The sequence below is a fragment of the Arvicola amphibius genome, chromosome 9 (genome assembly GCF_903992535.2).
Source record: "Arvicola amphibius chromosome 9, mArvAmp1.2, whole genome shotgun sequence".
NCBI classification, from domain to species: Eukaryota; Metazoa; Chordata; class Mammalia; order Rodentia; family Cricetidae; genus Arvicola; species Arvicola amphibius.
In genome coordinates this window covers 59,368,793-59,383,261 of record NC_052055.2, presented here as the reverse complement: position 1 = coordinate 59,383,261, position 14,469 = coordinate 59,368,793, and the positions used below count along the sequence as shown (strand labels likewise).

General features: G+C 45.3%; 1 protein-coding gene across 2 annotated transcripts in view; it reads right to left on the bottom strand.

Annotated features, from left to right (window-relative positions):
- Positions 1–10,515: 10,515 nt before the first annotated feature.
- The window catches only part of Galnt6 (polypeptide N-acetylgalactosaminyltransferase 6), a 40,133-nt gene continuing 36,179 nt past the window's right edge, over positions 10,516–14,469 (bottom strand). For both annotated transcript variants that reach the window (XM_038342571.1, XM_038342572.1), the window contains exons 11-12: positions 13,072–13,224; positions 10,516–12,153 (exon numbers count right to left, since the gene is read on the bottom strand). In XM_038342571.1, coding sequence (XP_038198499.1) covers positions 12,040–12,153; positions 13,072–13,224 — 267 coding nt within the window. In that variant the 3' untranslated portion in view covers positions 10,516–12,039. The remainder of the gene's footprint in view (positions 12,154–13,071; positions 13,225–14,469) is intronic.

Genomic DNA, 14,469 nt, shown 5'->3' with positions numbered 1-14,469 from the left:
GTCTCAAAAAAAAAAAAATCAGATAGCCGGGCGGTGGTGGCGCACGCCTTTAATCCCAGCACTCGGGAGGCAGAGGCAGGCGGATCTCTGTGAGTTCGAGGCCAGCCTGGTCTACAAGAGCTAGGTCCAGGACAGGCTCTAAAAAAGCTGCAGAGAAACCCTGTCTCGAAAAAAAAAAAAAAAAAAAAAAAAAAAAAAAAGAAAAAAAAATCAGATGAAGAATGAGGATTGCTTTTCCTCCAGACGTCCATGCGTGGTCAGAAGCCCTGTCATCGTTCACACTGCCCCACAGCGCACTGTGGGACAGAATGCAGAGAGACCTGTCCTGTATATGCAGGGGCTGGGGGCTGGGGAAAACCGAGGAGAAGAGACACAGCAGCTTCTCTATGTCCAAACAGGGAGATGGAACTTGTTCCCAGCACACAGATTTAGGCTTGAGCCCAGGAGCAAAGCAAAAAAGACACTATGGAGAGACCGATTTGGGAAGGCTCAGGAAAGCCACAGCGCTCTCAGGACAAGAGAATGTGGACAAGATGGAAGAGGGACCTTCAGGACGGGGAGAATAAGGGTCATGAGGATGGAGGGCAGAGGGTGCACAGGAGGAGGGGCTAGAAGAGGAAGAAGGTCAGAGGCCAGTGTGCCCCAGCTGGGCCCAAGGCAACCATGGTCACCGCAGTTACTGGAGCAGCGGGGTAGCAGAGCCTGGAAGCTGCCATGACTCCCCTAGGATCCTCTGATGCACCTCAGAGTCCGGGCTTGGGGAATGCAGGGCTGGGAGAGGCTGGGGAAGGCAGTTGAGGGCTCTGCAGTCTGTCCCCTGAGCCTTCAGGATGGTGGATGTCCAGGAAGCTCCTTCTGCAATTGGCCTCCAGAATCTAAAAACAGAGGTGATCTCATGGAGAGGGTTGAGCTACCAGAGAATCCAGGGCATCTTGTGTTCCTCTCCCACCTTCTTGTTTCTCTGGAGACTGAGAAGCAGTTGCTAGTCCAGGATGTTTGGTTGGAAGTGTCACCCCAGCCCCTTGACACCCCTAAACATTCCAAAGAGTCTGGAATGTTTGGGTGGGGCTTCACCCCAGCCCCTGGCAGCCATTCTAAAACGTTTGGGTGGAACTTTCCATTCCAGGACCCCTCTCCTGGGAGTTGCTGCGGTCCAGACTCCATCTCTGAAAAAGGCCACCAAACGGTGCCCCTCAGAGGGTCAAGCCCACTCCCACAGGGTATTTAAACTGCCCCCTCCCGCAGAGCGAACACACGGTCTTGTTCTTCTTTCCCCTCTCCGTGGTTTCCCCGTCTTTCTCCCAGAAGGCCTGAAGGACCACTCAGAAGCGCTGGCATCCATTAAACTTGGGCTTCTTCTAATTTGGTTTGATTTGGATTATTGTGTCGGCGGAGAGCCCTACCAGGCCACAAAAACTTTACAGTGCCTAAGAGAAAGTTTGAGAGCCTCCTCTCGTGCATAGTCCACCATCACGGAATCCAACGTCTTTAAGGGCAGGACCAATCCTGTTCCCTGTCCACATGCACTTGAAAACCAGCCTCTTTCTGGAGTGCTGGCTCACAGTTGCAATTCCAGAGCTCAGAGGAGGTAGGAGGATGGGAAGGGGTTCTGGGCGAGCTTGAGACCCTTTCCCAAACAAACAAAAACATAACAAATAAACTCTAGGATTCCATTCAAACCCCTACTACTGGCACTTCATCCTTAAACTGGGCAGCCTTTCTTTCTTCTTTGAGGTAGGGTCTGGTCTTGAACTCCGATTCTTCTCCCTCCACTTGCTGAGGTTATAGGTGCCCACCACTACACCATAGCTGCTTCAGACTCTCTCCGTCTCATTTGTAGGTTTAGGCATTGACCTTGGTTGGCTTCAATGTCAAGACATCTTTTTTATTTGTTTGATTTTGTTTTCCCAAATAAGCCATTCCAAATCCTAGGATTTCATCCTTTTTTTCTTCTTTTCTTAATTTTTGTTTTGTTTTAAGACAGGGTTTCCTTATGTAGTCATGGCTATCCTGGAACTTGATCTATAGAACAGGTTGGCCTCGATCTCACAGACATTCATTCTCCAACCTCTGCCTCCTGAGCACTGGGATTAAAGGTGTGGACCACCACTGCCGGGCTGGAACACATCCTTTTCAATTAAACAAAGAGGTGAGGCTGTGGTTTGTGGTATAGTTTACCACAAAACTTCATGGCTGGCCATAAAATTTCCCACAAAGTTCGGAAAAGGCCCAGTTGACACAGAGGAAGTTTGAATGAATTGGCTCTAATGGTGGAAAAACTATTATTAGATCCTGATTTGTTGATTTATTTGGTGATTCACTTAAAGCACTGTTTGTGCTGCCTGTTTGCCAAGCATGACTTCATCGCTACCTGAAACAGAATGACCTGGAGAAACAGCTGAAGAGTGGGCCAGCTCTAACAGCCTGCTGCCTTCAGTGGGCTCCTGGAAACTTTGCTTGTTTGCCAGCTCAGCTCTAACAGCCTGCTGCCTTCAGTGGGCTCCTGGAAACCTTGCTTGTTTGCCAGCTCCGCCTTGTGGTTTTAGAATATAAAAACTGACCCCAGGACGGAGAAGTCTTTCAGGAGCTACCCTGTGCTTTGGTCCCAGGTGGCATCTCTCCCCTTCCCACTGGTGTCAGAGCACTTTTCCCGGAAAGCTCCCTGAAGCAATGGTACAATGACACACGAGAAACGGGACAGACCTGTGATTCCGGCATGAGGCGAGGGAGGCAGGACGGAGAGTTGGAGGCCAGTTTCTGTCTGGAGAAGAGGAGCTGAGGGAGGAAGGGAGGGGAGTCACAGAGAAGAAAATCGAGCCTTTGATTTTCTTTGTTATTTTTTTCTTTCCCCATACTGACTTTCTCTTCCTTCCTTCCTTCCTTCCTTCCTTCCTTCCTTCCTTCCTTCCTTTCTTTTTCTTAAATCCTTCTCATTTTAACTGTTTGGATAGGAATATGCTATACATTTTCCCCTACTCACCTTTCCTCCTCCCCTCTCTCCTTCCACCCTCCCCGCTACTCCACACTCCCAATTTACTCAGGAGGTCTTGTCTTTTTTCCCCTTCCTATGGATCCATGTGTGTCTCTCTTAGGGTCCTCTTTGCTACTTAGGTTCTCTGGGGTTGTGGCCTGGAGGCTGGTTGTGCTTTGCTTTGTGTCTATTATCTACTAATGAGTGAGTACATATTATATTTGTCTTTCTGGGTCTGAGTTACTTCACTCAGGATGGCTTTTTTTAGTTCTGTCCATTTGCCTGCAAGTTTCAAGATGTCATTGGTTTTTTAACCTTTGATTAGTAGTCTATTGTGTAAATGCACCACATTTTCCCTATCCATTCTTTGGTTGAGGAGCATCTAGATTGTTCCTAGGTTCTGGCTATTACAAATAATGCTGCTATGAACATAGTTGAACAAATGTCCTTGTGGTATGAGTGTACATTCTTTGGGTATATGCCTAAGAGTGGTATTTATGGATAGTTAAATACCCATATTTTGGAGGTAGATTGATTCCTAATTTTCTGAGAAACTGCCATATTGATTTCCATAGCAGCTATACAAGATTTCACTCCCACCAGCAATGCAGGAGTGTTCCCTAACCACATCCTCTCCAGCATAAGCTGTCATTGGGGTTCTTGATCTTCTAACAGGTGTAAGATGGAATCTCAGAGTTGCTTTGATTTACATTTCTCTGATGACTAAGGATGTTGAGCATTTCCTTAAGTGTCTTTCAGCCATTTTAGATTCCTCTGTTGAGTTCTTTGTTTAGATCTGTACCCCATTTTTTATTGGATTAGTTGGTATTTTGATGTTTAGTTTCTTGAATTCTTTATATATTTTGGAGATCAGACCTCTGTCTGATGTGGGGTTAGTGAAGATCTTTTCCCATTCTGTAGACTGTCGTTTTGTCTTATTGACCATGTCCTTTACTTTACAGAAGCTTTTCAGTTTCAGGAGGTATCATTTGTTAATTGTTTCTCTCAGTGTCTGTGCTACTGGGGTTATATTTAGGAAGTGGTCTCCTGTGCCAATGGATTCAAGGCTACTTCCTTTTTTCTCTTCTATGAAGTTCAGTGTGGTTAGTTTTATATTGAGGTCATTGATCCATTTGGACTTGAGTTTTGTGCATAGTGATAGATATGGATTTATTTTCATTCTTCTACATGTTGATATCCAGTTATGCCAGCACCATTTGTTGAAGACACTTTCTTTTTTCCACTTTATAGTTCTAGTTTCTTTGTCAAAAATCAGGCATTCATAGGTGTGTGGATTGATATCAGGGTCTTCAATTTTATCCCATTGGTCCACCTGTCTGTTTTTATGCCAATACCAGGTTGTTTTCAGTACTGTAGCTCTATGGTAGAGCTTGAAGTCAGGGATTGGGATGCCTCCAGAGGTTCTTTTATTGTAGAAGATTGTTTTGGTTATCCTGGGTATTTTGTTTTTCCATATGAAGTTGAGTATTGTCCTTTAAAAGTCTGTGAAGAATTTTGCTGGGATTTTGATGTGTATTGCATTGAATCTGTAGATTGCTTTTGGTAAAATTACCATTTTTACTATATTAATCCCATTTATCCAAGAGCATCGGCACTTTCCACTTTCTGGTGTCTTCTTCAATTTCTTTCTTCAAAGACTTAAAGTTCTTGCCATACAGGTTTTTCACTTGTTTGATTAGAGTTACCCCAAGATGTTATATGTTATTTGTGGCTATTGTAGAGGATGATGTTTCTCTGATTTCTTTCTCAGCCCATTTATTATCTGTATATAGGAAGGCTTCTGATTTTTTTGAGTTAATCCTGTATCCTGCTACTTTACTGAAGGTGTTTATCAGTTGTATTAGGTAGCTACACCAGCTTGTTTCTTAGGACCATTGACTGGAAAATATTTTCCAACCTTTTACTCTGATGTAATATCTGACTTTGTAGTTGAGGTGTGTTTCTTTTTACCCTTTTTAATTATTTAAAGTACTGCTGTGTAGTACTCCATTGTGTAAATGCACCACATTTTCCTTATCCATTCTTCAGAAATAAATCAAAACACTTTAAAACATTAAATGCAAATATAAAATTTGAAACAAATCTGTAAAGTACTGCAATTTCTACATGATATTGTTTGATGAAGATCTTTAGGTAATACTCCTGCTTAAAATTCCCTCCAAGTGTGGTTACTGATATATATATATATATAATATATAATATATATAATATGTATATTATATATATATATATATATATATATTAAAATGCCTTGTTAGAAAACAGTAATGCAATGAGGACCTCAGTTGTAGAATTGTTTAGCATTTGGAGCTGAAATGAGAAGCAAATATCCATCAAGAGGAGTGAATCATCTTTGTAAAAATTAGTTTTTTTAACTGATTTTATTGAGCTATACATTTTTTCCTGCTCCCCTCCCTGTCTTCCCCCTCCCCTTTAACCCTCTCCCAAGATCCCCATGCTCCAAATTTACTCAGGAGATCTTGTCTTTTTCTATGTTCCATATAGATTAGATCTATGTAAGTCTCTCTTATGTCCTCATTGTTGTCTAGGTTCTCTGGGATTGTGATTTGTAGGCTGGTTTTTCTTTGCTTTATGTTTAAAAACCACTTATGAGTGAATACATGTGATAATTGTCTTTCTGGGTCTGTGTTGTTACCTCACTCAAAATAATGTTTTCTAGTTCCATCCATTTTCCTGTAAAATTCAAGCTGTCGTTATTTTCTTCTGCTGTGTAGTACTCCATTTTGTAACTGTACCACATTTTCCTTATCCATTCTTCAGTTGAGGAACATTTAGGTTGTTTCCAGGTTCTGGCTATGACAAACAATGCTGCTATGACAATAGTTGAGCACATGTCCTTGTGACATGATTGAGCATCCTTTGGATATATACCCAAAAGTGGTTTTGCTGAGTTTTGAGGAAAGTTGTTTCCTAATTTTTTGAGAAATTGCCACATTGACATCCAAAGGGGTTGTACCAGCTTGCACTCCCAGCAGTAATGCAGGAGTGTTCCCTTTTCCCCACAACCTCTCCAGCATAAGTTGTCATCAGTGTTTTTGATCTTGGCCATTCTTACAGATGTAAGATGGAATCTCAGAGTTATTTTGATTTGTTGAGCATTTCCTCAAGTGTCTTTCAGCTATTTTAGATTACTCTGTTGAGAGTTCTCTTTTTAGGTCTGTACTCCATTTTTTTTTTGTACTCCATTTTTATTGGCTTATTTGTTCTTTTTTGATGACCAATTTCTTGAGTTCTTTGTATATTTTGGAGATCAGATCTTTGTCTAATGTGGGGTTGGTGAAGATTTTTTCCCATTCTGTAGGCTGTCATATTGTCTTGTTGACCATGACCTTTGCTTTACAGAAGATTTTCAGTTTTAGGAGGTACCATTTATTAATTGTTCTTCTCAGTGTCTATGCTACTGGGGTTATATCTAGGAAGTGGCCTCCTGTGCCAATGTGTTCAATTGTATTTCCCACTTTATCTTCTATAAGGTTCAGTGTGGATGGCTTTATGTTGAGGCCGTTGATCCATTTGAACTTGAGTTTTGTACATGGTGGTAGATATGGATATATTTTCATTCTTCTACATGTTGATATCCAGTTTTGCCAGCATTGGCATCTTTTTTTCCATTTGGTACTTTTTTGATTCTTTGTCAAAAATTAGGTGTTCAAAGGAGTGTGGATTAATATCCAGGTCTTTAATTCGATTCCATTGGATGGACCTATTTTCATTTTTCTACATATTGATATCCAGCTATGCCAGCACCATTTGTTCAATATGCTTTCTCTTTTCCATTTTATATTTTTTGCTTCTTTGTCAAAAATCAAGTGTTCATAGGTGTGTGGATTAATATCTGGGTCTTCGATTCAGTTCCTTTGGTCCTACCTGGCAAAACAGACACTGGTTCTTACCTCGACCTCAGTCTGAAATGGCGATCCTGCCTCCCAGAATCTCAGAATGAGACTGTGTTGTTGAGAGCTGTTTCCTCCCGTTTTATAATCTTCTTTAGGACTGGGACTAAAGGCATGCACCACTATGATTAAAGGTATGTACTGCTCAGTTTCTATGGCAACTAGTGTGGCTACTGGGATTGAAAGTGTCTGTCATTATGGCTACTGGGATTAAAGGTGTGTGTTACCATAACCTGGTCTGTATGGCTGACCGGTGGGGCTGTTTTACTTTCAGATCTTCAGCAGTCTTTATTTATTAAAATACAATTGAAATGCCACTACATTGTCCCAGATTTCCTTGGATATTTTGTGTTAAGAATTTGTTGGATTTAATATTTTCTTAGACTAATGCATCTATTTCCTCTACTGTATCTTTAACTACTGAGAGTCTCTCTTCCATCTCTTGTGTTCTATTGTTTATGTTTGTATCTGATCATTTACCCAGATTTTCCATTTCCAGATTTCCTTTGGTTTGTGTTTTGTTTATTGCCTCTATTTCAGTTTTTAAGTCTTGAACCATTTCATTCACCTGCTTATTTGCTTTTACTTGGTTTTCTTTAAGGGATTTATTATCTCTTCCAATTTTTTGTTTGTATTTTATTCCATTTCCTTAAGGGAGTTTTTCATTTCTTCTTTAAGGGCCTCAATCATCTTCATAAAATTATTTTTAGTGCTGTTTTCTTCTGCTTCACCTGCGTTGGATGTTCAGGTCTTCTCGCCAAGACCCACTAGTTTCTGGTGGTACTGCTCTTTGTGTTGCTTAGTGTGTTCTTACATTGTGACCATCTCTTCTCCCAATCAGCCTGTGTTTCAGGGAGGGTCCCTCCTCCTTCAGTTGGTGTGGCTGGGCTGTGGCTCCGTCGAGCACTCCTTCAGGTGCAGGCAGGGCCACAGCGCTGGTGGTCAGCCCTCCAGGTGCGTCTCTGGCGATTGCAGCCTAGGTGTAGGTGGGACTGAGGCTGAGGCTCTGATGGTCCATTAGCTTCTGGAGGCCTCTGCTGTCACCACGACTCGTGGTGGGTGGTGAAGCTCGTAGTGATATTCCATTTGTATTTTAATAAATAAAGCCTGCCTGAGGATCAGAGAGCAAAACAGCTGCACTGATGTTTTACTGACCAGGCAGTGGTGGCACACACCTTTAATCCCAGTAGCCACAGTAGTTGCCATAGAAACCAGGCAGTAGTGGTACACACCTTTAATCCCAGCACTAGAGAGGAATTTTATAATGGGAAGAGACAGCTCTCATACACAATCTCATTCTGAGATTCCTGGAGGCAGGATCACCATTTTGGACTGAGGTAGAGGTAAGAGTCAGTGGCTGGCTGTTTTGCTTTTCTGACCTCAGGTTAAGCCCCAATATCTGTTTCTGGGTTTTTATTAATCGTGCTACAGATGCTGTCTCCCGGCACAGCCTGGGCCAGCAGCAACTCTTTTGTAATTTTTTGAGACAGAGTTTTGCTATGTAGCTCAGGTTAGCTTCTATCTTGTAATCCCTCTGTCTCTGTGCTGGGTTCACAAGCTCTCAAAAGGAATGAGTTAGATTAAATGACTGATATGAGAAGACACTGCCGGCATGCTAAGCGAAGGAAGCCAGTTATGAATGTGATCATGTCTACTCTGTGCATATGCATGGAAAATGGGGAAATCTATGCTTCTTGCTATAGCCAGTTATCACTTCTAAAGAATATATATGGCCAAGCGTGGTGGCACACGCCTTTAATCTGAGAACCCAGGAGGCAGGGGCAGTAGATATCTCCGAGTTTGTGACCAACTTGGTCTAAAATGCCAAGTTTCAGGTAAATAGGGCTATCCAAACAACACAGGTACCTGGGGCTACATTAAGTGAGGTTCTGTCAGAACAATAAAAGAAGAAAAGAAAGAAAGGAAGGAAGGAGGAAGGAAGAAAGGAAGGAAGGAAGGAAGCAAGGAAGAAAGGAGCAAGCAAGCAAATATAGCTAGGTGTGATGGTGCAGGTTTAGGACCCCAGGGCTTAGGAGGTGGAGGCAGGAGGGCAGAATTTTAAGGTCACCCTCCGCTGCAAAGTGAGTTAGAGTTTGAGGCCAAACTGGGCTACTTGAGGCCATGTCTCCAAGTTAAAGCATCAGAAAGTGGTTACATGGGAGCAGCAGCGGGCTGGAGAAGGTAGGACCCTTGGTAGGCCTGAGAATAGTCTTGGGGTGGGTTTTAAGGATGATGTTGAGTTGGGAAAGGTCAGTGAGGCAGCCAACCTTAGCATTCATTCACAGTGCTTAGGGACCAGAATACATTTAGGGACCCACGAAGTATTTCAGTTTAAGATCTGAAGAAATGAATGAGCCTTCATGCCCATGTGATCAAACATTGTTGCTGTCATTGTAGCCTAGGTTGGCCTCCAAGTCTCCATGTAATCGATGATGTGAATATCTCATCTTGCTTCTGTCTCCTGAATGCTGGAATTACTGGCTTGTGCTATCTACCATGTCCACTTTACCTGGCCTTGTGCATGCCAGGCCCATGCTACTGACCGAACTCTCCCCAGCTCTTAAATTTTTCTTTTTAAATATTAAAACTTAAAAATTTTTATGGGTATGAGTGTTTTGCTGCATGTATGTCTGTGTATCACGCATGTGGCTAGTATGTTCAGAGGCCAGAACTGGAATTACACACTGTAAGGAGCTGATGAGGAACGTGAGTCACTGTGTGACTGTGGGGAACTGAACCCAGGTCCCATGGATGAGCAGAATCCCTAACCACTGAACTACCTCTTCAGTCCCCCCTTTCTTTTCTTTTCCTTTTCTCTTTCTTTCTTAAAAAGATCATAATTTATTTAACTTTATTTTATGTGCAATGATGGGAAGGTGTCAGATGCCCAGGAACTGGATTTACGGACACTTATGAGCTGCCATGTGGGTGCTGGGAATAGAACTCAGGTCCTCTGGAAGAGCAGCCAGTGCTCTTAACCGCCCAGCCATCCCCTTTTCTTTTCTTCTTGAGACAGGGTTTGTTCTGGAACTAGCTCTTGTAGACCAGGCTGGCCTCGAACTCACAGCGATCAAGAGATCTGCCTGCCTCTGCCTCCCAAGTGCTGGGATTAAAGGCGTGCACCACCACCACCACCACCACGCTTCCCCTCTTTCTTTTTTTTGAGACAGGGTCTCACTATGTAGCCCTGGTTGGCCTGAAACTTGCATTGTAGACCAGGCTGCCTCTGCCTTGGGATGAGCCAAAGTCACCTTCTAGCTTCTATTCCCATCACCACCTCAACCTACTGTCTTTGTTTCTCAGGCCCCCTCCACCTTCCTGTTGTTTGGCTCATGCTGGGGAGCTGTGTGTGACATGTCCTCCAGTCCTTCCTTCGACGGGGTCGGCTGTCACTGAATGAGGCCCTTCCTGACTCCTTCACTAGCACATCCCGGGTCTTGCTGACATTTAGAGTGGGAGTGCATGGGGAAGGGCCCATCGCACAGCTGCACACACTTCACTGGCTAGAGGAAGCTTGCAGATCAGTGACAGTGGCTGTACTAGGACAGTGTAGTTCTTCCCAATCTGTTTCAGCCAGAACACAGAGAGTGGAACTCGATACAATACCTCTACCAATACCATAAAACATTTATTTCCACTGGGTCCTCATGTCTTTCTTCCCTTCCCCCACCCTGGATCATAGCTTGACCAGTTCCTCTTCCTTTGGCTAGACCACCCCTGACTCTCCCAAGGAATGCGGGAGACTTCTGCCAAGTGTAGTTGCATGGACCATGGGGCAGCTGTGATCCCACGGCCCCCTCATGTGGTGACAACTTGCTACTGAAGCCTTCCAAAGCCTCGCTGGACATTTCTATTTTCTTCCAGGCAGAACAGAGGGGTCCAAGTTGATTGTAGTAGGGTTGGCGCTCTCACATCAGCTCCACACTGGGCGCTTGAACAAGGACAGCTGGTGGCGTTCATCCTCCAGTCTTCTGCACACCGTCCCTGATTCCTCAGACTTGCTAGGACTCTGATTAGCCTTATCTGGGGTTTGGTCTCAGAGCTGCCAAACATCTTGCCAGGTGACCTTGGGCAAATACCTATCTAGATTCTACTGAAAAACAAATTAAATACTTGGTCTACCATAGTTCGGGGCTGCGAGGTGCTGCCCTCAGATTCCCATGCTGTTTTATATTGCTTTCAAGACAAGGTTGAACTCTGTAGCTCAGGCTGGCCTTGGATTGAAAATGTGTTAGTCTCTAAGTACCAAGATGGCAAGCCTACACCTTCATGTCTAGTTCTTGCCTTGCTTTTTATCTCCTTGTATATGGGTTAGAACAAAGGGGCCAAGGCCTTAAGCCTTGAGACTCACCGATGCCTGAGCCGATGAACTTCTTTCAACACTAACTGCCCACGATTCTCAATGTGGTCTCCCATCTTGCTAACTGACTTTCTGGAGGCCAGCCAGCCAGAATGGTCAGAGGGGGTCAAGAACCAGCAAGGCTGGCAGTGCATGGTCTAGTGTTGTTGTGTGCTGGATGGAGCCCTGGTTCAGCACCAAAGATGGGGCCTTAGCCCCAGCTTGAGCCACCTGCCAAGTGTGTGATTACAGAAAGGGCCTCCACTCTGTTTCCTCTCCTGGCCTTCCTTCTCTCCTGTTTTCTGTGGTGCTAGGGAGTTTCCCAGGGCCATTCCCTGAGCTATATCCCAGCTCAGTCTCAACCTTCTTATTGGTACAATGGGGGCTCCTTTCCTGTCTCTTCCATGGATAACTGTACAAATGCTGTGGGATAAAGGCACTCTGTGTAAGTCAGCACGATTTGGCACTAGGGTGTGCTAACAACAGAGGGTGGTCTCTGCACTTCCAGTCCCTCTGCAGGGTGAACTTTCAGTTTGCTTTAAAGGCCATTGTCTCTAGAGGATGAGGAAAGCCTTGGGCCAAGAAGTATGTGACCTTCTGGTCTCTTCCACTGTCACGGAGGAAAGAAAATGGCGCTAGTGTCACTGCAAGAAGAAGGTCCTGACTTGACGGCCACTGGGCTTAGAAATCCACCTCTCAGGCCTCCAGAGGAACTGGGGGAGAAGCCATCCAGATGCTTGGCGACACCACTTCCTGAGGGGCTTGTTGAATTTGCACTGGGGTTGATCCCAGGCCTAGACAAATAGCCAGAGCTGACGGGGGTCACTGGGGTTACAGGGTGCCATGGCTGGCTTTTTGTCCTGGGTTATCAGGCAGGTGCCTGATCCTGAGTTTCTGATGAGCTGATCCTAAAAAAGGCAACATAGAGGATGGTCAGCCTGGGGACCATGGGACAAGGGCAGCTGACAAAAGACAACACAGTGGAGGGTCAGCCTGAGGACCACGGGACAAGGGCAGCTGGCAAAAGGCAAAGGAAACCAGGTAAGCTATAGAGAGGACACTGCCAGTTCCTTCCTGAAGATCCACGCACCACGGCAGCCTGATGGCGGTCACTAAAGACTGTAAGACCATGGCTGATCGAAAAAACAAAAAAAACAAACCCTTTCAGAGCCTCCCTTTCTCCAGGGTGGCCACGTTCAAAAACTTGGGGTCATAGCTGCCTTTCCCCCCTTTTCTGTTTCTGGCAGAAACTTTGGTTCTGTCCTTTCTGGTAGCTTCATGGTTAGGCTGTTCTTTATTTCTGAGCAGTTGACTGAAGTGAGTAGAGCTTGGGCTTGGTGATGAGAGCGGTTACCGCCCACCCCACACCCCTGGACTCCCAGAGACTCCACCACACACAGTGTGGTGGGAGGGACAGACCCTGGACTCCCAGAGACTCAGGGAGGCCTGAAGCTTGGGCCAGACAAGCTTGTTGAATTTCATCGGGCTACTTGGTAGAAATGCAGACATTGTCCTTTGGGATGGAGCCCCTAAACGATTAAGAGAGATGATGCCTGTGCATTGCTTAGCCCCTGGCACGCGAGGCAGGGGAGCACCACGAGTGACTCTTCACCTGTTTGGATTCAGCCTTAAAATGTGTCATGGCAGAAGCGCCCCGACTATCACCTCTGTTCAGCCAGAACCAGACATTACCAGACATTACCAGACATTGGCCGACTCCACAGCCACTGTGCATTCCACCCAGAAGATGAAGAAGAAGATGAGGGAGAAGAGGGCAGATGATGCTCTGGACTCACGGCCCTGAGCTTTCTGGGCCACTGACTTACCTGCGTCAACTCCCACTCCTCGTCCTTGGGCACTTTGCTGTTTTTGCCAATGAACTGACAGCTCCTGAGGCCCAGCGTGCTAGCGCTGGCGTGCAGACACAGCTGCTTCCCAATGTTGTGGCGAAGGTCCCTCTGGGATGTGTACTCAAAGTACTGGAAGTCAAGACAAAGATGTTCTCTGGGGCAGATGGGCAGCTTCCCTGCTACCTCCCAAAGCCACTTGCCCTACAGTGCCAACTAGAGGACTTCCTGGGGAGGAAGTGAGAATGTGCTGCAACTTTCAGTGATTTGTGTCGCTTCAGTGATCGCTGCCACAACACGTTATACTGGATTAAGAGTACATAGAACTATAAATTATTTGCACTATAATTGAACTATAAATCAAAATTTACCTTAGCCTTATACATATAAGTACCACCTTTGCAGCCATATGCTGGAACACTACATTTTTGTGTGACAGGGATTCTTGTTTTGTTGCGAAGGCTGGTTTAGATTTCTGTCATGTAGACCAGGCTGGTCTCAAACTCATGACCAGCCTTCCAACTACTAGAACATTGTGCCATCCAGCACATGACATATGCTATCAGTCACCTGCTGGTTCTAGGTTGGTTAATAAATCACCATCGACATAAAATATTCACCAATGGGCCACCTAAAAGGGCTTTGCTTGCATCTGCATGTCTCCGCAGTCAGTTCCGGCTACCCCTTCATCTTGCGTCAGTTCTGCTTTAAATACAGATCTGTACCAGATCTGGGTACCAGATAGCTGAGGGATGGGATAGGAGCATGCTGGTTGGTTTTGTTACCTAGAAACAAACTAGGGTCATCTGGAAGAAGAATCTCAACTGAGAAAATGCCACCATCAGATTGTCCTGATGAAGGCCAGTATAGGCAAGGGTGCAGGGCAATTTTTGGTAATGAGAAGGCCCAGCCCACTGTGAGAGGTGGTGCTCTTGGGCAGGTGGTCCCGGTGGGGAGGAAGCCGGCTGAACACGAGCCTGGAGAGCAAGCCAGTTAGCACTGGTTCTCTATAGCCTACGGCCTTTGTTTCAGTTCCTGTCTTCACGTTCCTGCCCTGCTCCCTTCAGTGATGGATTGTGATGTAGAAGCATAACAAAAACCAAACCTGCCAGCCAGTGGTGATGCAAGCCTTTAATCCCAGCACTCAGGAGGCAGAGGCAGCCAGCCAGCCTGGACTACATAGCATGTGCCAGGACAGCCAGGACTACGTGGTGAGCCCCTGTGTCTAAAAACCCTTTCCTCTTTGTGTTCTAACACAGCAACAGGACACAAACTAAGGCAGAGTCGTACAAGTTACCCTCAGGGATGTGCCGGGGCACTGGGGCATGGGGATGTTTCCAGGGTGTTGGTAGGGGGCTGTTTGGGGGTCACTATTAG